Source organism: Copadichromis virginalis, linkage group LG9 (genome assembly GCF_057382275.1).
Source record: "Copadichromis virginalis isolate Kocher_CV1m ecotype Utaka linkage group LG9, C_Virginalis_male_GT1.1, whole genome shotgun sequence".
In the NCBI taxonomy this organism is placed as follows: domain Eukaryota; kingdom Metazoa; phylum Chordata; class Actinopteri; order Cichliformes; family Cichlidae; genus Copadichromis; species Copadichromis virginalis.
The window spans coordinates 31533601-31556374 of NC_140626.1; the positions used below are offsets into that span (position 1 = coordinate 31533601).

The 22774-nt window shown below is 45.1% G+C and overlaps 1 protein-coding gene across 3 annotated transcripts in view; it reads left to right on the forward strand.

Moving 5' to 3' along the window:
* Window positions 1-18955, forward strand: part of rps6ka3b (ribosomal protein S6 kinase A3b) — a 64591-nt gene extending 45636 nt beyond the window's left edge. For 2 of the 3 annotated variants that reach the window (XM_085468940.1, XM_085468941.1), the window contains 20 exons: window positions 3300-3416; window positions 3854-3935; window positions 5277-5357; window positions 5461-5540; window positions 5911-6017; window positions 7340-7377; window positions 7519-7661; window positions 9899-9969; window positions 10458-10546; window positions 11400-11464; window positions 11576-11678; window positions 11775-11884; window positions 12421-12546; window positions 13570-13659; window positions 14658-14816; window positions 15371-15532; window positions 16807-16883; window positions 17296-17413; window positions 17533-17673; window positions 17757-18955. In XM_085468940.1, the coding sequence (XP_085325066.1) occupies window positions 3300-3416; window positions 3854-3935; window positions 5277-5357; window positions 5461-5540; window positions 5911-6017; window positions 7340-7377; window positions 7519-7661; window positions 9899-9969; window positions 10458-10546; window positions 11400-11464; window positions 11576-11678; window positions 11775-11884; window positions 12421-12546; window positions 13570-13659; window positions 14658-14816; window positions 15371-15532; window positions 16807-16883; window positions 17296-17413; window positions 17533-17673; window positions 17757-17879 (2082 nt within the window). In that variant the 3' untranslated portion in view covers window positions 17880-18955. Of the gene's footprint in view, window positions 1-476; window positions 609-3299; window positions 3417-3853; window positions 3936-5276; window positions 5358-5460; window positions 5541-5910; window positions 6018-7339; window positions 7378-7518; window positions 7662-9898; window positions 9970-10457; window positions 10547-11399; window positions 11465-11575; window positions 11679-11774; window positions 11885-12420; window positions 12547-13569; window positions 13660-14657; window positions 14817-15370; window positions 15533-16806; window positions 16884-17295; window positions 17414-17532; window positions 17674-17756 lie in introns of those variants that run through there. The other variant, XM_085468942.1, reaches the window with a different exon arrangement.
* Window positions 18956-22774: the final 3819 nt, after the last annotated feature.

Here is a 22774-nt window from a genome sequence, read left to right on the forward strand (position 1 = left end):
GCCCATGTCCTCTTTAATGATTGAACCTTTGATATGTTTGAAAGAAGCATTTTATTCATAGAAAAATATCCAAGCTGAGGCTCACAGCTTTAGTACTTGTTACGTTTCATTACTTGTTTTGGACACATTTCAGGCACTGAAGAGATCTCTAAAGTCCTCAGTGAAAGGCAGTAATACATCTTATATGGTACTTTTACTCAAGTAGAGCATCTGATTACTTTTTCCACGTCTATTACACGTCCCTCCCGACTCCAGCGTGTGACTTTCCGATGAGAAAGAGGCAGAGAGGAGAGAGGGAGAGGTGTGATCCGGGGAAGAGAGGTGAGAACGGTTCAAATAAAGATAGAAAAGGCGAGAGAATCAGAGGGAACGAGGGAGGAAAGTAGGGAGGGAGCGAGGCGAGGATTTCTCAGAGGGAGAGAGAGGTAGGCGCAGAGAGGGAGAGGCAGAGGAGGAAGTGTCAGGGACGAGCAGAAGCCGGCGCCGGCTCCAGTCGATGCTCGGGAGCAATGTTAGCACCGCAGAGCCTGATCCGCAGCCGGGACTACAGGATCCATAATGCACTGGGACACCCCGCAGCGAGCAGGTCACCCACCTGGGAGCTGCAGGTATGAGGAGCAGGAGGAGGTGGGTGGAAATAAAGAGGATGGAGCACAGAGCAGAGCAGGGAGGATGATGGGAAAGTGGAAAGAGGTTGGAAATGCGGGGCGGGATTGTTTACCTGTTGTCCGGTTTACTGCATGAGTATCCCGAGGAAGGGCGGGCTCTTCAGGAGGAGACGAAGGCTGAAGGATGGATGATGGCGCTGAGCACAAACAGACATGCAGTGAGGCAACGTTAGTCATCCAGCTACAGCGGGAAGCAGGTATCGGGGGTGGCTCCACGACAACTCTGTGTGTCTGTGTGTGTGTTGTCATGTCCTGCTGCGAGGATGACGAACGCTCAGGAAGCCTGCTCAACCTGTTCTGTGATTCAGGGAGATGTGAAGGAGCCGGGACGAAAGGGAACTCTGATGGGAGCTGTTGTGTTTTTAATCCCCGACCCTTCTTTTCCCAGAAATCCTTTCAAAATAAAACTCAGAAAAAAACAAGTCAGAACTTGTTCCACTGATAGTGTCAGTGTAGTAGAGACATGAGGTCTGTCAGTGCCTGATTGGTGCTGCTGCACAGGGATGTTTCCTGGATGTGTTTGAATGAACCAAGGCCAGGCGGCGGGCTCTCAGGATATCAGTGTTTGATCAGAAGTAAGTAAAGTGTAGAAAATTGCCTCAGACGGGGTTTGAAAGAGGCTGTTATGGAGGCGACCGAGCACATTACCACAAGTGGTTCGCATATGCAGTCATGAGAAAGAGGAAGTGCATCCTCTTTCAAATCTCGGGTTTCATGTATCAGGACATAATACAAAAACATCATCTGGTCGTTAACAGCTTGTAAAGTTATCTAAATGATTAATTAAAAATAGAGCTAAAATCCAGAAGCGGTGTGTGAAAACTGAGCACACCCCACAGTTGGACCGCCTTTAGTGGCAACAACTTGAAGTAATCGTTTTCTGTGTGACTTTGTCAACCTCACACATTGTTGTGGAGGAATTTTGGCCCACAGTTCAGTGAAGTTTGTGAACACTTGTTTACTCACAGCTGTCTTAAAGTCCCACCGCAGCGTTTCAGTCGGGCTGAGGTCTGGACTTTGACTGGGCTCTGCTGCCGTAGATTTGCTGCTGTCCTCATTCTCCTCAAGCTTTAGCTGTGAGACACGTGGCCTCACATTCGACTCCAGAATAGAGTTCAGTGGAGTTCACGGTCAACTCAGTGTCTGCAGAACAAGCCCAAACCATCAGCCCTCCACCGCTGTGCTGACAGCTGCTATGATGTGTTTGTTCTCGTCTATCCAAACCACTTTGTTCCACAAGTCTTTTGATTTCTTCAGATGCAGCTTTGCAAACCTCAGCTGTGCTGCCATGTTCTTTGTAGAGACGGGAGCCTTTCTGCTGGGATGAACTCTAACACTTAACTGAGATCTGTAGAGTCTGACGAGTATTGCACGATCTTGTCCTTGGGGTGAATTTGCTGGGACGTCCGCTCCCAGATTGGCAGCGTGTTTTGAATGTTTTGCTCTTCTCACTGTAGAGTGACGGACTTCAGATTGTTAGCAGGCTTCCCTTAGCAGCCAGATGGGCAGCAACTGTGGCTTCTCAAAGTATATCTGAATGCTTCACACCTGCAAACTCCTGCTTTCATAGAGCTGCTCGCAGTGATGGTGATCAGTTATTCAATGCATTTGATTAGCAGCACCTGGCTCCTACTCACCCTCCTGATTCCTGTGAATGCAGTGAGGATTCTGCGTTTCAGTTTATCTGTTTAGTACAAATATACGAACAAAAGATTTGCATTTATTTAATATTAAAAGCTGTTATATTCAGTCACACTGTTTACACGTCTGAGGCTTTTATTGTGAAAATTAAAACAAAATTAAAGCCTTCTTCGTGATTTTCACACAAAAACAAACTTACTCAGGCTGCACTCTGTGCTGTATCTCAGTGGCTGCAATGCATCATGGTCTATTAAAGCTAAAGTGGGTGCAGAAATTGATCTCCTGCCTCCTGTAATGGCTGAATTTTGAGTAGAGGATAAATGCAAAGTCACCTCCGTGTATTAATGGATGTTTACTTTAGGACTTTTTCCGCTGCCAGAAATGTTTATGGACGTCGGTCTGCACATCCATCAATAATCTGAAGCATGCTACGGAACAAGCTATTAAAATAGCAGAACTTCACTTACCAAAACTGGAAGATAAACATCTCGGATGGCCTGTAAAGCTCAGTAATCCATATCATATGTCAGATGATGCTTTAAAAGTGCTCCAAAAGGCACCAAACAGTTGAAAGGCCCGGCTTATTGACCTCGATTAGTTGGAGGTGATGCAGAGCAGACAACCGTCCCCTAAAGCTGCCCCTGCTGGGATGCAGTCAAAATAGCCTCAGCTCCAACGCCAGTGTCCAGATAGTTGAGTTATAAATAAACTCATCGAGACCAAAGCAGTTAATCTATCCGACTGCAAACATGTTTATTTCTGCTGTAAATTTGGACATTTCAACATGGGAGCCTATGGAGACTGACTCAGGTTTGGAGCCTCAAGTGGCCACTAGAGGAACTGCAGTTTTCATTTTGCAGCTTTTTGGCTGCTATTTGGTAGAAATGGAGTATTTTTAGAGCTGTTTAACTTACAGCCAAGAATTACTGACCTCTGACCTCTTCAGACCTTAGTAATTATACCGAACTTCAATCCGTGTGTGTGTTTCAGGATGACGTCCCGATTAAGGAGATCAGCATCACTCACCACGTGAAGGAAGGGTCGGAAAAGGCCGACCCTCGGCAGTTCGAGCTGCGCAAAGTCCTGGGACAGGGCTCGTTTGGAAAGGTGCGTATGTGTGTGTTTTCATGGACTTATCATTGTGTGTGTGGGCGGGGCGGGGGGGTAAAGTGTCAGTTTTACTTCCACTCAATTCTCCTGTAACGTTTCCCTCGTGCCAGTGTTTGAGAGTGAGTTGCTATGGTGATGGCAGGCTGAGGGCCCTTCACTCTCGCACTCAGTATCATCGTCTTTATGAAAGAGCAATTAGCCTCCTGCTTGGGCTGCGAGTGTGTGTGTGTGTTTATGTTAATCTTCATGAGTGCGACCTGGATAATGGGAACAACCCAAACAAACTCTCATCCTCACACAGAAACAAACGACACTCACAGTGTGCATAACGACATCCAGCACTTACATTTAATCAGTAAAGATGATTTATTATTATTTCTCTGTGTGTGTGTGTGTGTGTGTGTGTGTGTGTGTGTGTGTGTGTGTGTGTGTAGGTGTTTCTGGTGAGGAAGATGACAGGACCGGACGCTGGTCAGCTGTACGCCATGAAGGTGTTGAAGAAAGCCACACTGAAAGGTAGAAACAGCAGAGCCATTAAACACTAAAACCAGCAACAACACCACGGACTGTGTTTGTATATAAAAGATGGCCACGCCCACCACTTTGTCTCAAAATGCTCCAAAAGGCAATAAAACTGTCATGGAGTGTGGATGGAGCGGACTTGAAATCAGAAAGAGACAGTGAATTTGTTTACAGTGCAAAATAATAACAGTTCAGTGTGGAGTCCTTTGGCCGCGGCGCCCCGTGGTGAATTCTCCCGGCTCCCGAAAGTGCAGTTTGGCGATGTGAAGGCAGGCGACACTCCGTGCATTCATTCCCCGCTCGTGATTCAGCTCCCGTGTTTTCCTCTCCACTTCCTGGTGCGAAAGACAAAAAAGAGTGAGAAGCTTTCCGAGATTAGAAACAACACACCATCTAAACTGTCTAATGATCCAGCGCTGACTGAAGCCTGGTCACAGCGTTAAATACATCGGCGTCAGACAGTAATAATTCACCGCAGCTGGTGTGTTGATTAATCGCCGGTGTGGAGAAAACTCAGAGCGGAGCTACTTCCGGTCGGCGCTTCCGCCTCCGGGGGAGTGCGGCTCCATCAAAATAAAAACACACAAATGAGTAGGTCGCCCGGCAGGTTGCATTCACTGCATTTTAGAGCGATGAGTAAATTCACTCCCGCACAGATGTAATGAAGGGAACAAATATGCTTAGATATCAAAACAGTTCTTGTAGCTGGCTGGTTACGCCTGGAGACCGAGATTGGTTGCAAAGTTCGCTTTGGTTGCTGGCAGATCGGCACAGTCTGTACTTTGTATGGAAGATTCAGCTAAAGTTTATTTATATAGCATCAAATCACAACAACAGTCTCCACGAGGTGCTTTGTATTATAAGATAAACACAATATAACAGAGAAAACTCACCTGGTGACAGTGGGAAGGAAAAACTCCTTCAGAGAGCTGCAGACGACTCTTGCCTTCAAAGTAAAAGTTGTGCCTTGAAAAGTCACTTAAACACATTAAACGTTAACGCTCAGCACTTTTTATCCTTTTATTCATTTCTAAGTTAATTTAGCTCCATTTAAAAATTAATTTAGGAAGCTAATGTGCAGAGAGAGAGAACCGAAATAAGTTCTTTAAATGAGCTTTGACTCAAGTCAGACGCCATCTGCTGCTCCTTTGTTTAGCATCCTCTTCTTTCTTACTCATTTCTCTTTCCCCTTCTTATTTTTCTCTTTCGTGCTGCATATTTTCTTCACTCTTCTCCGTGACCCAGTTACTCCTTTGCAGCCAAAACAGAAACCGAACAACGGAGGCCGCGATTGATCTGCTGATTCTGTGTTTTCTGCTCTGTGTGCGTTTCCAGTGCGTGACCGGGTCAGGACGAAGATGGAGAGAGACATCCTGGTGGAGGTCAACCATCCCTTCATCGTCAAACTGCACTACGGTGAGTCAGCCAATAGCAGAGCTCTGTGAAGAGGAGTCACCGGCCAATCGGAGCTCGTCTTTGAGCTTTTTAAATACTAACTCAGTTTGCTTTCGACCTCCAGCATTTCAGACGGAGGGGAAGCTCTACCTGATCCTGGATTTTCTCCGAGGAGGCGACCTCTTCACTCGTCTCTCTAAGGAGGTAACAGCAGTTTAAACCAACACAAACAGCGGGTATAGAAAGTGCCCAGCATTTCTAATCGCTATTTAAATCAGTGCATGGTGGTCCTGCACCCGTCTGAGCTGTCAGCTGCTGAAAAATAAGCCCATCCATCCATTTTCTTAACCAACTATTCAAATCGGGTCGAATGTGTGCTGGAGCCGATAGATACATATATGATAGAATAAACTAAACCCTAAAAAGTCCGAATAAGAAATTAAAAAAAGCAAGCTGAAGAAGAAAAGACTCAGGCTTTTCATTTGTCCTGCACTTACAGCATGACTGCTGCTGTTTAAGGCTACATGGTCAAATCTGGACCTGCAGTGATTAAAAAAACACACCTGTGTTTCAGGTAATGTTCACAGAGGAAGACGTGAAGTTCTACCTGGCGGAGCTCGCGCTGGCCCTCGATCACCTCCACGGGCTCGGCATCATTTACAGAGACCTCAAACCTGAGAAGTATGCACACACACACACACACACACACACACACACACACACACACACACACACACACACACACAGCCTCATGCATGTAAACAAAGCAGTGTGCAGCGTCCCGGCAGGACGATTAGGTCAGCTGCCAGGTTTCCCTCGTGGAGATCTCTAATGCAGTTAGCAAAATGGCTTTTCCAGGCCACTAATGTCTGTGTTTACGGTCAAGTCAACTCTGTTTTATTTAAACAGCACATTTAAAACGACTAGAGTTGGCCCCGTCTGTGGAGGCAGAGAAATGCAACAGAATCGATTTTAAGACTGTCAGCTGTTCTGTTATTTGGAGGCAATAACAGAAACGCCTGCTCACCTTTGGTCTTCAGGTTAGGGGCTGTGAGCTGATCGCAGAGAGCTGGAGATCCTGACGCAGGGCTTTAAACACAAGTAGTAAAACTTTTAAATGGCAGTGCAGTTGAGCTCAGACTGCAGCGACGTCTTGTGTTTACTTTGTCGGGCAGCTGAGCCTGTGAGTCAGAGAGAGTGCAGCTGGAGCATCAGAGCTACAGAAGTCTAACGGAGAGGTGATGAAGGTGAACCATCACAGCAGAGGTCAGGGAAAGTGCAAAGTTAGCAGGAATAGTCCTTTAACCAGGGGTGTCAAACATAAGGCCCGGGGGCCAGAATCGGCCCAACAAAGACTCCAGTGCGGCCCAGCGGACGGCTTTGGAAAATGTGAACGTGGGGCATAAATGTTGGACTTTGAACTGTAGCTTCATACGTTTTACAGCTTTTCCTGCTGATAACGACCTCCACCTCCCATGGCCAGTCATACCAGAGTCATTAACCCATTATGTACCATAGTTTGGCAGGCTTGCCTCTTTACATGACTGTAACTCTGCTACTGTTTGTTCAAAACAAAGAAGAAAAACTGTTAAATCCGAGTTACCTTCTCTGCAGGGTACACGTTCTTTCTTACAATGTCAGCCCAAAGTGTCGTGCTGGCAGGTTTCTTTCATTTCTTCATCATGTAGAAAAACTGAGGCATAATGTTGGAAGTTCTTTTTTACAAATCTCAGGGAATACTTGTGTAATTAAACTTCTTTACACGAACATGAAGGCTGTGCGTGTGCCCACGATGTGAAGTGAGTTTGACGTCCCTGCTTTCAAACAAGCCTCCATGCTATAATTTAATGACGTGCCATTATGGGGAGCTGCTGTCTGCCCCACAAATCTTTAAGTCTGGTCTCCAGAATCTTGCCTGTGAAAGCTCAGTCATGACATGAAGGCTGTAAGTGCACAATCACACTGAGTAATGCAGCATTTGAAACAGTCTTCTGTTGTTTCAGCATCCTGCTCGATGAGGAGGGACACATCAAGCTGACCGGTGCGTAACCTTACACCTTTTTCTGTTTCCTCACGCGTACCCCTGCCGCTGTGCACAGATACTTACTGCTGCTTTCTCTGTGTTTTTATCATGCAAAGCTGGCACTCATCTTTGTACATGTGTGTGCGTTTGTGTGCTCAGACTTCGGCCTCAGCAAGGAGTCGATAGACCACGAGAACAAGGCCTACTCTTTCTGCGGCACGGTGGAGTACATGGCTCCAGAGGTGGTGAACAGGCGAGGACACACGCACAGCGCCGACTGGTGGTCGTACGGCGTTCTCATGGTGAGAGTCCCAAATAATCCGATTGCAATAAATCTTATCGCACTCATTGTGTCGTATCAGCAGTCCTGCGGTCTCAGGTGAGCTGTAATGAGGTTTTCTCCTGGCAGCTCAAATTATTTGGAGCTGTTTGCAAGCTGATAACATTTTTAAATCCTCCGTGGTTCCCACGTAAACATTGTTGCACAAAAAGTCACAAATTACATTTAAATTTGTGTTAGTACAGCTCAAAAGCCCCGACATTTATGAGGAGGTAAACATCCATCCATCTGTTTTCTGCCACTTATCAGTTACAGCAGAGAAGCTCCTGCTCCCTGGCTTCTTTTCCTGGCTCTTCTCAGAGGGACACTGAGGCTTTCTGAAGCCAGCTGAGAGATTTGTTCTCTCTGGCATGTCTGGGTCTGCTTTGGGGCCTCCTCTCAGTTAGGCAAGCTTGAAAAACCTCAAAAGGAAGGCGTCCAGAAGGCATCCTTATTAGATGCACAAACCACCTCAGCTGGGTCCTTTTGACATGAAGGATGTCGGAGCTCCTCAGCCAGTCTTAACCCAGACCCCCCACAGAGGAAGCTCGTTTCTGCGGCTTCTTTTCTTTGGGTTACCACACGCAGCTTAAGTATAAAACACAGCAACTTTAGAACCGATAAGATATTTAAGATTTACTATAGTGATATATCGGACAATAGTTCACAGCTTTAACAAGCCAACGAGCAAGTTTGATCCCAGGAGGTCAGGTGGTTGTAGTTTGTGGCAGGGAAGCTGCAGAGTGCCCCCTGGTGGACAAACTGTGCACCACAACACTCATAAGATGGCTGAAGGATGTTTCTCTCTTCTTTACGTCTGTAGTTGTCATTTATTTATTATATGCCATTATAAATGTCGATACCAGATGATGTCAGCTCGGTCGGGTAGATACGTTGATGTTTCCACAGATATTTGTAAAGAGACGATTTTTTTCTAACTTTGGTTCTGTACTTAAACACAATGAATTTTAAATTAAACGAATCGGTTAAAGTTCAGACTTCCAGCTTTACTTCAGCGGGCTGAAGAAAAAGATTTCATTTATAATATATTAAAGAATTTATAATGCAAAGTAAATGGACGAGTTAAAGAACTGAAAACGAAATGTTCATTTCTAATACTTGGTTGAAAACCCTTTGCTGGTAATGACAGCCTGACGTGTTGGACTCATGGACATCACCAGATGCTGGGTTTCCTGGATGTGAGCAGACAGTATGCCTCTTCTGTCCTGTGTCACATCATCAATGAACACCAGTGTCCCAGTGACGCTGGCAGCCATGCAAGTCAGAGCCTTCACAGTGCAGATGATGTGGTATGCTAGTAGAAGGTACAATCTGGCTTTTGTGTTCCTGAGGTTGTGAGTGGCTTGCACCTGTAGACGGAGGAGGAGTTTCTCTTCACCATGGAAACGATTCTGCGATCATCCACCACTGTCCTCCACCAGCTCTTTTTGCGCTGTCGAGTGCACCAGTGCTTTCTTTCTTTGTAGATTTTGATATTGTAGCAATTTCTCAGATGAGTTTTTTCTGCCTTCGCAGCTTAAGGATGGCTTGACCACATGTTGTCTGTTCATAGCAAAATCTTCCAAATGCAAGCACCACACCTCAAATCAACTCCAGGCCTTTTATCTGCTTAATTGAAATGACATAACGAAGGAATTGCCCACACCTGCCCATGAAATAGCCTTTGAGTGAAGTGTCCAATTACTTTTGGCCCCTTTAAAAACAGGGTGGCACATGTTAAGGAGTTGAAACTCCTAAACCTTCATCCAGGTTGAATGTGGACACTCTGAAATGAAAGTTGAGTCTACACATTATACTCATGTCCACAATAAAACTAAGTTTCAATAAACAGGTAACAAAAACCTAACTGTATATGTACTGGATGCAGAAAGTGAGTTTTTTGCTGATCCTGAGGCCAAAGAGGTGAGAAAACATGGGCTGTGTTCACAGGAACAGACCATGAGACAAAGAGGAGGGCGTGACTCTTAGATTAACGAATACACACAGGCGCACATAATCAAACTGATTTTCAGTGGTTATTCTTTATTTTGAGCCGTATGCTGGATGTTTTATCAGTAAAATGTCAACAGAACTTGAGGACTATTAAGTATAAAAGTATCTTAAGCTTCCTGTTTTCTGATCATATTGCACATTGTTATATCAGATCTGTCCTAAAAACTCATTAATTAATAAGCGTGATGGTGTCCTGTTCTCTCACAGTTTGAGATGCTGACGGGAACGCTGCCGTTTCAAGGAAAAGACCGGAAAGAGACGATGACCATGATCCTCAAGTAAGACACCTTACACTCCTCTCCGATCCCCACCCTGCAGCTTTTATTTGAGCTCCCTGTACATCCGAGAAGAGACGGAGAGAGAGAGAGAAAGTACAAGGCGAGTCAGCCCAGGGGAGGATTTTTATTAGAGGAGACAGAGTGCAGCACTCAGGAGGAAGAGGAGGATGAGGACTGGATGGACTGAGATCATCTCAGAATGTGCTGATAGCTCTTCATAAAAGAGAGAAAATAATCATGTTGCAGTCGGTGAGAATTAAAGGAAATATTAACCCCTCCTTCTTCCTCTCTCGCTCTCTTTTGACTCTCGGTATCCGCCCGGGGGGAAAGCTGCTGAGCAGACTCTGCAGAGTGCTGAGTGTGCTTCCTGTGTCACATCGACATGTTTCTGTCTAGTCTTTCAGATGCTGGGTACACAATACAGAGCATTCGATATGTTTCTCTCTCCGTTTCATCCCCCCTGCTGCCTTTCTCTGTGTCCATCACAGGGCCAAGCTGGGAATGCCGCAGTTTCTCAGCTCCGAAGCTCAGAGTCTCCTCAGGAACCTTTTCAAGCGAAACCCCGGCAACAGATTAGGTAAAACCTGCACACACGAGGCACGTTGAGAGGGTGTTCAATGGGTTTGTGGTTATGGAAGCATTTTCTTAGAATATTCTTCTAAAGTTTATTTATTAAAGCACCCAGTGAGATTAAATAATGACAAAAATGGGAGTTCTCAGTTTTGAGCTCTCTGTAATCCTGGAGATACTTCCAGCAGATTTTCAGTTACAAGTCTACCTGTTTAATCACCCCATGTGACCCTGAGCTGGCGCCCTGTGTCACCCTCTTTGCCAGTGAATTCGCTGCCCCTCCTCGTCACACATCCAAACCACCTCAGCCTCATTTCTAATCCCGTCCGTCCTCGTCACTCATAAATAAAATCTGAGCACCTCCAGCTCTGCCAGCTGTCTTTTTGTCAGTTACATCACAGCCCCGTTCTGAGCCCAGTTTGAGCTTCGGCAGGTGTCTCGACCGTGTCTGCATGCATAAATGCACCGTTTAGTTGTTGCCATGTGATTGGCTGATTAAGATGCTTAGTACTGCTTAATAATTACAATCCAGCGATTGAGCCGTGGCTTTTGAGGCTCTCGACATGCCGTGCTACACGTGTCACATGCTCGGCAGGTGGGAATGTTTCGAGCTGCCTTCACCGCTGAGGGCACCAAACACAACCCGAGGGCCCCCGGAAGCCACAGGTTCATATTTACTGCATGCAACACCTGCATCTGTTACGCTGTGTAATTCACACAGCGTAACATTCAGCCCTTTATGGTGTTTGTGTTTTTCTGTGGAGATTAGCTCCAAACAAAGTCTCCGCGGGTCTCGTGCAGCCTGTGGAAATGTGATTACAGCAGCATCGGGCTCACTGTCGGTGCGGTGTTTGTTTTAGGAGCTGGGCCGGATGGAGTGGAGGAGATCAAGAGGCATCATTTCTTCAGCACCATCGACTGGAATGTCAGTTTCTCCTTTATTGAAAAATCTGCTTTAATGATGACAGAGTCGTCTTTGGTTATGATTCTGTCTTTCAGTGTGTTTCCTTGTCCCTCATATTTCCTCTCGCTGCAGAAGCTGTACCGCAGAGAACTCCACCCTCCTTTCAAGCCAGCAGCGGGGCGACCTGACGACACTTTCTATTTTGATCCAGAGTTCACAGCTAAAACACCCAGAGGTACAGGCTGTCACTCTACCTCCTCCTCCTGCCCTTCACACTGTGCAGAGCTGAACCGCATTGCCGTATTAACAGCTGTTTCTCTGTGTGAACCAGACTCGCCGGGGGTCCCGCCGAGCGCCAACGCCCATCAGCTGTTCAGAGGGTTCAGCTTTGTGGCCATAACGGAGGAGGAGACGCAGCCACTACCCAATGCTATTGTACAGGTACAGGCAAACGCCTCAGAGGCAGAAATAATCCAATTAACTGGGCTAACCCTCAGTGGACGGAGGCGACGAGCACAGCACGCGGGGGCTGTCTTCACACTCCACCCTGGAAAATTTCATTCACACATTTGCTTTCCCGAGGTTTCACTCCTGCACCTCCTTCCTTTCTGGTACATCGTACCTTTATCACCAGCAGTAGATTAGGTCATGGATGAGTCATTTTTTAAGTGCTTTCAATGAAACAAGAACATTTTCCAAAATCTCCTGAGAAACGCATCCAGACGCCACATCTCTGCACTCTCACATCTCTTGTAATTAGTCTGTTTTTCACCTCAAAATAACAATAATCATCTAATATAAGGATTAATAATCATAGCATCAGTGTAAGGACTCACTGGGGGTGAAACTGTTTGTAATTAACGCGTAACGCACAGCATGAGCACGAGTGCCGCCGCCGCCGTGGGGCAGAGGTCTCAATCAGGCCCGAGTCGTTGGTTATGAGGACTCACATCTGTTTACATTTTTTTCATGTGCAGCAACTTCACAGAAGCACGTCCCAGTTCGCAGACGCCTACGAGATCAAAGAGGACATCGGCGTCGGCTCCTACTCCATCTGCAAGCGCTGCGTGCACAAAGGAACCGGCATGGAGTACGCAGTGAAGGTGAACGCGCACAGCAGCTCAACATCTGCTTTTGTGTTTTTAATACACGCAGGGCGACGGCAGGTTTCTGGAAAGAAGCTGATGATGCACTGAAACGTTCTGAAAGATGATTTCTATCACAGATGTGCAGATATTTATCGATTCTTCATATTTCTATGACCATGTGAACGTGGTTGAGCTTTTAGCTGTTTTAGTTTCGTTCCGTTTGCCGTCTCTGACGCTCACAGTTTACTGTGTCGGTATTGTTGACATTTAAGGAGTAAATTAGTTTGAAACAGCTTAAAATGTCCGGTAATTATACAAACGCCGCTCGTTTGAAAAACGACAGTAAATTACGAGGACGTAACAGATCTCAGCTCCAAACTAAAAGTTGGCTTCAGATTTTGTTGTGCTGCTGGTTTGGAGACATTTCAGGATATTCAAATACTGTTGCTGTTGGTGATAATCTGCATATTTGTCAAAAATGTGAATAAATTAACATAATTGACACTGTTTTTCTGATTTAATGCCACGATAAGTGATGCATTATCTAAGTAGAAACCGTTGTCATCCAGTCCTGTAAAAACGAAGTACGCTCCATAATTCAGTGGCTTGTAAAAGCAGCAATAACTTGAAGCACATTTTTCTGTATGACAGAAATCATGGCTGTGGAGGAACGTAGCCCACTCTTCTCTGCAGCACTGCTTCAGTTCATTGAGCTTTGCAGACATCCGTGTATGCACAGCTGTCTGGATGCCTGGGATCATCGTACTGTTGCATGATCCAATTTGATGTTGATCAGACTAGAGTAGAAAAGCCAGCCTGACACCTGCCAAAGTTCCTGCTTTTATATTGCTGATGATCGAGCACCTGCCTGCTGCTTCCTCTCTTATTTCCTTTCCTCGGTGCGGGCGTCCTCAGTTTTTCACAGGACTCCACAATCCTGCTGAAACTTTGTGTCAGCGTGTGGGATTTAAAAGATCTTAAACTTTAAAAAACTTGCAATAAAAACACTTTATATTCAAAGCACTGTCTCTGTGGCAGATTATCAACAAGTCCAAGAGAGACCCGACGGAGGAGGTGGAGATCCTGCTGAGATACGGGCAGCACCCCAACATCATCACCCTCAAAGACGTGAGTCACTCCCAGCAGAGTTTTGAATTGCTCTAAATCTGCTGCTAAACTTAACCAGTCTCATGGTTATTTTCTTATTTAACGTTATTTAACAAGTGCAGCTCCCCCATCAAGCCCAAAGGTATCCTGACATATTTATAAATATATTGTTTCATACTTAAAGAACCACGTCTACACCAACATTTGATATTAAGCATCACATCAGTTATAGGAACACAAAGCATCAGTGTTGTTGCTATCGTGACACCAACGATGATTTAAAGGTGCTCAGTGTGTCGTCCTGTGTTCAAGAATAGTTTGAAGCCGTGCAGGATTTCTTTACGCAATCAGCAGATGTGAAGAAACACCTGTAATGAATCTAGGCTGGGCTGTAAGTTCATGCAATGCCAGTTTGTACCAGAAGGTGGAGCAGTGAGTCACCTGTAAGCTGTTAGGACAAGCTGCCCCCTGCTGGTGAACATTTTGGTTAAAGTTGCACAGGTTAAGTACAAGAGTTTAACTTTAAACTCTTATTGTGAAAATCACCCTCAGCCTGTGTTAACATGGAGTGAAGCTGCCGCGTGACTCATCCAGGGTCACTTTCCCACCCCTGGGCTCGACCTGAATATCCGGCGAGCTTTTCCAAGTCGCTGTCGGACAAACAAAAATAATAATTTGCTTGCTGTGATGCTAATGATTTCATTTTTTCTGTGACTCACTGCTAATTAGAGTTAAAAATATCGTCCTGATGATGCTGCTGGGTGAAAATGCCCCCGCTTGCATTTGATCCAGTAACTAATGATGGTTTCATCTAAATTGATGGTTTTCCACTTGAAACAGCAGTGAACACCTGCATGCCGGTGATTCTGCAGCAGGTGTTGGAGGCACTTATAAACGTCTAGTTCCGCATTTTTCTTTTTGCTTTTAATTTTAAGAGCTGAATAAATAAATTCACAGGCGATTTCTGTGACTAAATCGCTGCCGACTTACGTGTGGGTCGGTTTATTTTCGTGTCGTAGGTGTATGATGACGGCCGGTCGGTGTTCCTGGTGACGGAGCTGATGAAGGGAGGCGAGCTGCTGGACAAAATCCTCCGTCAGAAGTTTTTCTCTGAGCGGGAAGCCAGCGCTGTTCTCTACACCATCACCAAGACCGTGGAGTACCTGCATGTGCAAGGGGTGCGTTTCTCCAGAGGCCTTTAGGAGCAGCGGTAAAACAAAGAGATGGACACAAAATGTTCGAGCTCGTCTTTCTGTGGAGATGTGCTGCTGTTCGGCTGTGACAGATGAGATGAGAGCCGCTGTATCAAATTAAAAAGGTTCTTTATGAGTTGGGACTTGGTCACTTTAAGTCCCATTTGATACAAAATGATGTTAATCCAGTAAATTAAAGCCCCGTTAGAGCTAAAGAGGAGGATAAAGCAGGCTGTGACAAGCTGCTAACATACGAGCGTGCAGTGTCCACTGCACGACAGAAGAAACTGATTTAAATATGAAATAAGCCCATTTTTCCATCATGCAACAATCAAAAAGTACAAATAAAGAATGGCAGTAAAGTAATAAATGGTTACTAATCCTTTGATGTGGTAGCAAAGCTCTTTCTGTCCATGTCTTCAGTAGGTTTAGTCAAATTTGTATAATAGCTGCGATCCAGCAGACATGCGTTCGAGGTGAAGAGAGAGAAAGCTGATGTAGTCGACCTCCGTGACTCTGTCGCCCTGCTGGGTTTGCAGGTGGTGCACAGAGACCTGAAGCCCAGTAACATCCTGTATGTGGACGAGAGCGGGAACGCCGAGTCCATCAGGATCTGCGACTTTGGCTTCGCCAAGCAGCTGAGAGCGGAGAACGGCCTGCTCATGACGCCGTGTTACACCGCCAACTTCGTCGCCCCCGAGGTACGTCGGGGTTCCTCCTTCCTTTATTTTTTCACCATTTTGCTTTATTTCCTGTCATCATCGTGCGTGCTCTGTAGGACACCACAGATTTGCCATTTTAGCATCTTTTTACTTCCCATATTTTGTCTGATGCCGTTATTTAACACATTTAAAACAAACGTTGAACAAAAGAAAAGTCAAAAGTCTCCCATCAAAGTGCAGCTCCGTCAGGTGCCCCTCAGCTCGAGGACAGCAAGCTTTCCGAGGACAGACGGGACCGGAGCGCGCTGATTAATTCACAGCCTTCAGTTGTGTGAACAGACTAATGTTTTGACACTCCTGCGTCTTCCTCACAGTCAGCTGTTGTCCTCTAAAAACTGAACAAGTGTTCAAAAACGATCGACTGTTTCTGCTGACACTGTTCAACTGAAAGATCTCTAAATATTTATCAACTTATCTGCTGCTACATGCAAACTAACCTGTTTACCTGAGGAATAATCACCTGTGCACAACACCAGCCAGTCTATTGTTTCTCTTAGAACTGTTACAGTATCAGAGTTTTGCGATTAAAGCTGAAATACTGACACTCAGTCATCAAAATACTGATGGACAATGCAAATGCTGCAAAATGCTGATTTCCTGTTGCCACCAGGTGGCGCTGTGTCTCTCAGTCAGTATTGGCACGAAGGCGCCTGGACTCTCGTCACAGGTTTGGTTAAACTTCTTCTGCTGTAGCGAAACATCGAAATTCACCGTGTCATCACGGAGGCGCCCTTTAACAAAAACTCAAATGCTTCACAATTTAGCATCAAGAAGGTCGTCAGATTAAACGAGCAGAAGAAGATGCGCTGAATCCAAAATACTCAGGTTGTTTTGTGGTTCAGGAAGTCTGGACGTCACATGACAACATGCAAGATCCACAGTGTATAAAATATTTGTTAGCGAGCTTCCTGCTCCATAAAATTAATGAGATCAAATAGATTCTTTTGACGGCTTCTTCCTTTTTTTTTACACGACTCTCCATATGAACACTTAACAGTGATTCTTTTGCTGTCTGCACCTGTTTGCACCTGTGCGTCATCGCTGTGTAACTAAGCCTGAACCAAACAGTCCTTCAGAGACAAAGCATGTTCAGGCAGCCCTGATTATACAGCTGCCAAGTGTACGGAATATAAATATATGTGTGAGAGGTGTAATCTTGATCATTTGGAGGGTGCTGACGCTCTTTTTGTTGCAGAGAAAGGAGAAGGCAGGACGTTACTTTTGCTTGAAGCTGTCGTTTTCTGTCCTGGCAGGTGTTGAAGAAGCAGGGTTATGACGCAGCCTGTGACATCTGGAGTCTCGGAGTCCTGCTCTACACGATGCTAACAGGGTAACAGAGACTTTACTCTTCGCTTCTAAGAAACTTAATTTAACAAAAGAAACTTCTTACTTTTTCTTTACCTGACATCAGTTTGTCAAAGATGCTTCTTTGTTACAAAAAGTAAAAGAAACGCCAACAATGATGGTTCATGGTCATCAGGCGGTTTGCTAACCACAGCTGGTTGATGGTGAGCTGGTGGTATTTCCTGATGAGCCGCGGTCTGAAAGGACTCACTGAGAAGGCAAAATGAAATTCCTTATGAAACAAATGTCGTCAAGGCAACGAGTGATGATCTCACATTGAAATAATTGATGTGTTTACACTGTCTGTGTGAAGTTAATGCCTGTTCTTCCATAGTTTTGGTGCCTGTTTGCAGGTCTTACACTTCCTGCATATCAGCCCCTTTGCTCTGTCCTTCCAGTTTCACTCCATTTGCTAACGGTCCAGAGGACACCCCGGAGGAAATTTTGGCTCGGATCGGCAGCGGGAAGTTCTCTCTCAGCGGAGGATACTGGAACTCTGTCTCAACTGAAGCTAAGGTGAGGCCTGTTTCCTAACAAACACACAGAAAAGTAGCTCCGATTGAAGTGAGCCGCTCACCGTCTCTCTGTGATCGCCACGGTGACCCGGAGTTCAGTTGTAACCTCTGACCCTTTAGGACCTGGTGTCTAAGATGCTGCACGTCGACCCCCACCAGCGGCTGACAGCGGGGCAGGTCCTCAGACACCCGTGGGTGACGCACAGAGACCAGCTACCCAAATACACCCTCAACAGACAGGACGCACCACTCCTCGTCAAGGTAACCATCCATCCATCCATCCATCTCCATCATCCGTCAGTGGTTGATTGATTAATCAGTTTGTATTCTGGCTCCTCCTACAGGGTGCAATGGCGGCCACCTACTCTGCCCTTAACAGGAATGTCCCCCCGGTCCTAGAGCCTGTGGGCTGCTCCACTCTGGCCCAGCGGCGGGGGTTGAAGAAGATCACTTCCACCGCTCTGTGACCTCCTCTTTCTCCTCCGCCTCCTTCTTTTCTTCCTCCTCCCGTCAACTCTGACCTCGATCTGACCTCCGCCGGACCTTCCCTCTCCCTCACTTCGGTCCGGCGGGACAGACTACTGATGGACCTGGGAACCGCTAACGCCAAATAGGAGCACAGAGGCCGCCCCCCTCCCTCCTCGATCTCTCCTTCACCTCTGCGGGCTCTTCTGATTGGATCTCTTCTGCTGTCTTACCGTAGAGTCTCAGCTTTAGCATCACTGTTCAGCAGCCGGACTCAGCTGTCGAGAAAACCTTAAAGGGCGAGCCCTACGTTTCTCTTCTCTTTTTGCTTTGGACAATCAGCGCTAGCTCGCAGGCCCAGAGGGCGAGTGCGCGTCAGGAAGATAAAAGTACTGTATTTATTTACTCCAGACGGGGGAAATCATAGGAACAAAGTAATGTAAGGTATGCATTTAAAGAGCTAGAGTCTTTGTTATCATACTGTGGTCATGGTTCTGCGTAGCTGTAGATCCTGCATCTAAGCCTCAAGTAGCCTGAGAGACGACGGCGTCTGCAGAAAAGGACAGACGGTGGGACATTCAGCCCGACGGGCGGAGCAGCCTCAGCCTCAAAATGGTTTTAAAATCCAAAAAGCTAAAGCAGCGTGTTGGGGTCACTGAAGGTCAAATTACAGAGCAAAAGTCTTTTTAGCTTAAAGTCCTAAATTTATGAGTAGAAAATGACAAAATTAAGAGAAATGAAACAGCAAATGTTGATGGGAAGAATTCCAGTTTATCTGAAAAAGAGTTTTGCAAATTTATTAGAAAAATAAATAAATAATTTTATGAGGGAAGAAAATGTGAAGATTAGTAAGAAAAAATGGCAAATTTACCAGAAAAAAAGAAAACACCTCTCCAGTTAATCTGAAAAAATTCCACATTTTGAAAAACAAAAATTTCATTAAATCTTCACTTTTATTGGCTCCGTGTGGCCCCAGACGAAAACATAACGCATATCCATGCTCTGTAATCACGTCACACACAGTGGCACAAACGCTGTTCTCATAAATTTGCCTTTTCTTTAAGAAAAGTGAATGAAATCGATTACCTTCAGTAACCTGCTGCAGCCGTCTGCAGCCTGTGTTGTTGTTGTCGGACAAACCGAAACCCGCTTTCCAGTATTTTATCTTTAATGTGCAACAACAAAGCAAAGAACAAACATCTGAGCCGTGTTCTAGTCCAGAGTGTTTGACGGTGGGCTCGTTCGATCATCCGGTCAGCAAACGTAACGACACCTCCAGATGTTTTTTCTTACTGCCAATAAATCCCATGATAAGATACTAGAATCAGTTTGTTGGGATTTGTTGACAGCAAGAAAAACATGATCGGATTTATTCTTTGAACAAACAGAGATCCAGGAAATCACGGAAGAGTGATGCAAGTGTGGAAACAACACTTGCAGCAGAAAGAGCCACTCTGTCTTTGTAACAGTATTTTTTTTGTCCAGCATCAATTTTAAGCTGCACATGTTGAGCTTTTGCTGCCCCCTGGTGGCCACGGGAGGGCTGTGCTTCTGAAACACTCCTCCCAGAGTAGTTTGTCATCAGTATAACGTCTCCTGGACACTCTGGTCTGATATTTAACACTATTGTCCTGTTATTTTACTCTTTAATCTGGTTTTTAAAGATCTTAATGTGATGAAGGGCGGTGCTCCCTCCTCCTCCTCAGGAGACTGGAGGCAAAGCTTGAGCCTATCAGCAGCTGGGATTTCAAATTTTAGCACTAAAGCTTAAATAGAAATGTAAAATATCCAAATAATTAACTTTATCTGAGCTTCTGAGCGTGATCAGAGAGCTGCTGATAAAACCCTGAAACATCAGTAAAGTCAGGTGTTTGTGCAGCAGGGCCGAGCACCTCTGCTTTAAAGCTCCTCTCTGGCTTCTCTTGTGCAGTTTTAGGATGTGCCAGTAAATTTAAAGCAGAAGAAGAGGCCACAGAAGCAGCTTTAACTCTGAGTTTTCTCCTTCTTCCTTCACAAACACAAACTAAAATGACGTGTTGCCTGCCTGTAAATGAGGCTGACAGGGGAAAAAGGTGTTTCTCGCCTCCACCGATGGTCACGCGACGTCTGTATGAGCCGGCTGATCTCCTCCTTACGTGCAGCAGAACTGTAAATACAGAACATGTCGAGCAACTCAGGTTTCTATGAATCAAGACAATGCATTTTTATACGTCCACGAGGAGGGGGTGTACATACAAATATTAAAAACAAAGCACAGAAGTGTGAGTGGAAGAAGGCGAGCGAGGCACAGAGAGGTGTTTATCAGACCTGATATGGAAACTCCAAAACCTGAATCCTTGTTTTCATCTTTGCTGATGTTTATTTTATGATTTAGAAGTCTTACATTTACTTTTCGACGTGTTTTTCTGGAGTCAAACTCTTCTGTCTCGACTGCTGTGGCGCTGTTTCTGCCAGGTGAGCTGGCGTCTGGTGCGTTTCCTGTTTTTGTGTCAGCGAACCCTTTAAAAATCTGACGAAAAAAACACTTTTAAAAACATTCCAGCAGGAGTCGAAACTACCGGCACGTTGGGCGTGCAGTCGGAGGTCCAGTGGTGGAGAAATCAGTGAAAGGGTCAGTTCACTGAAACTTGTGGACGATCTTTGTGAAAAGAATCAGTTCCAGCCACTAAAATACAAACATGTCCATCTTTTCTACATTTAATATCTCGTTAAACTGAAGGTCTTTGGGGTTAGGCCCTAATGAAACACTTCCAAGAACAAATATCTGATTGATTGTGTCAATGTTGGACTTCAAGTCCTTCATCATCATCACAGCTGATTTTACATCCTGGATCGATACGAGCACCGACGTCGCTGCCAGACGTTGTTACGGCCTGTTAAACTCCTCCGAAGCTTCCTCGTGTCCGCAGTGGTCGGCATTCAGGGCCGTTACGCTCCGCCCTCTCTGCGTGCGCCTCTGCTGCAAACAAGCGAGCGTCACATAAAGCAAAAAGCGCCGGACTCAGACTGTGTGAGCTCGTTTTCCACCAGCAGAAGAAAAACAAAAATCATGTTTAAGTCGCTTAATGGTGTAAATCATTTATGTTCAGATTGAGGCTCCAATTAAAAACTTCTAAATTATGAGAAAAAGTCCAGTTTTAAAGTAGAAACTGGAAATGTAGAAGTAAACTGTCACTAATGAAGTTTTTAGATCAAAATGCTGGAAAGTGACATTAAAAAGCTTTTAAACAGCAGAGTCACGTGTTAAAGATGAAACTATGATATAAGGAGTCCAGATTTTATAAAACATAATAGTGAGACAAAGTTTCAACATCACAGTTTAGAGATGAAAATGTGAAATATTAAAAGGTAAAGTCAGATTTTGAAAAACAAAAGTGGAAAATGACACATTCCCAAAAAACAAATCAAATTATAAGAGAAGTTGTTTTTAAAATACACATCTGTATTCATCGTACATTAAAAAGTCATTTTTCATTAAAAAGCTTATTTTAAACTCGAACACAAATCTTTGAAATGAACTTTTCATCTCTGTTATGACATTTTAAGACTTTTATCTCTGAATTAATTTGATATTTTTAACTCAGTGAGACATTTTTTACTCCGTCGGGAACCTTTTTTGAAATTGTGGCCGGTCTTTGTTCATCGTTTCCTGGTGGAGATGATCTTCCACAGCCACTGAGCTTCTTGCTTCTGCGGGTCAATGATTAGAAACTGCTTCCTCTCTGTGGTCGTCTGGGTGTCTGTGAGAAAAAGGGATAAAATGCAGATTTTCTTTATGTTTTATATATAATTATTGAATATATATATATGTAAGTGTTGATCTCTTCCTCGTCTATCCATGTACAGCTCTGGGATGATGAAACATGAAACGCTGATTTTGTTTTCCCCCTTTATGACCAGAGGCATAGCTTTCTTTCTTCTCTCTTCATCCTCGCTCCTCCTCCTCTCCTTCTCTGATTTGATCCTGTCGGAGACGCAGTCAGCCCTGCTGCTACGCCAGCTCTCAGTTTTTGTACCTGCGGCGAGAGCTGGACTTTCTATTAAAAACAATAAAAACAATAATCAGTCAAAGAGTGTCGTGCTTTGATCTCCCTGAAGCTGTTACCTCATTCCTTTCTAAAAAAAAAAAAGTTCTCACTTTCACGTTGTTACAACTCTGGACACTTGACTTTAAATGTGAAAGCATAATAACCTAAAAATGATACTGCAGAGCAGGAAGTGGCATCTCCTGCATCCACACACAGCTGACAGCTAATCCCTGGGAACACTTTTTAATGGCCATAAAATCTGTGGTTTTTACTTTGGCACAGCAAAAAGCGCCTGTTAGTTTGTTGCAGAGCTGGAATGTAAATGTGCCTTTGAAGCCGCTGGGTCAGCTCCTGTTGGTTCAATGTGCTGCAGGATAATAATAGTGCACGTTTGAGGAACGTTTTTACTTTATTTAACACAATTCAGGGGGCTACATGCTGGACTTAGAGGGCAGAAGCAAAGTATGGCTCTGATGCCGATTCCACTGTGTGTTCTGTTGATACCGTGGATGTCCGGATCGTTCTGCACACCTCACAGCTCAAAGACTTTGGAGAGCTTCAGATGGAGTGGACTGAGGACGACATCGCCACCATGCACAGCTGTCGCAGTCCTGATGTCAAACCGCTCATGAGCCAAGACAACTGTTGCTCGGAGGTCCAAAGTCCTGTCTTCAGATGAAAGTGAATTTTGCGTATCATTAGTAAGACGAAGCTCCGAGTGCAGGGATGTCAAACTTCTAACACTGTGAGGCCAACCTGTGAAACTCTTCTTTCTGTGAGTCTTATGATGAAACATCCAGTCTCAGCAGCACGCATCAGTTTCTCTGCGCGGTGAACAAATCTGTCAGCACGACTCTTTGGGATTAAAC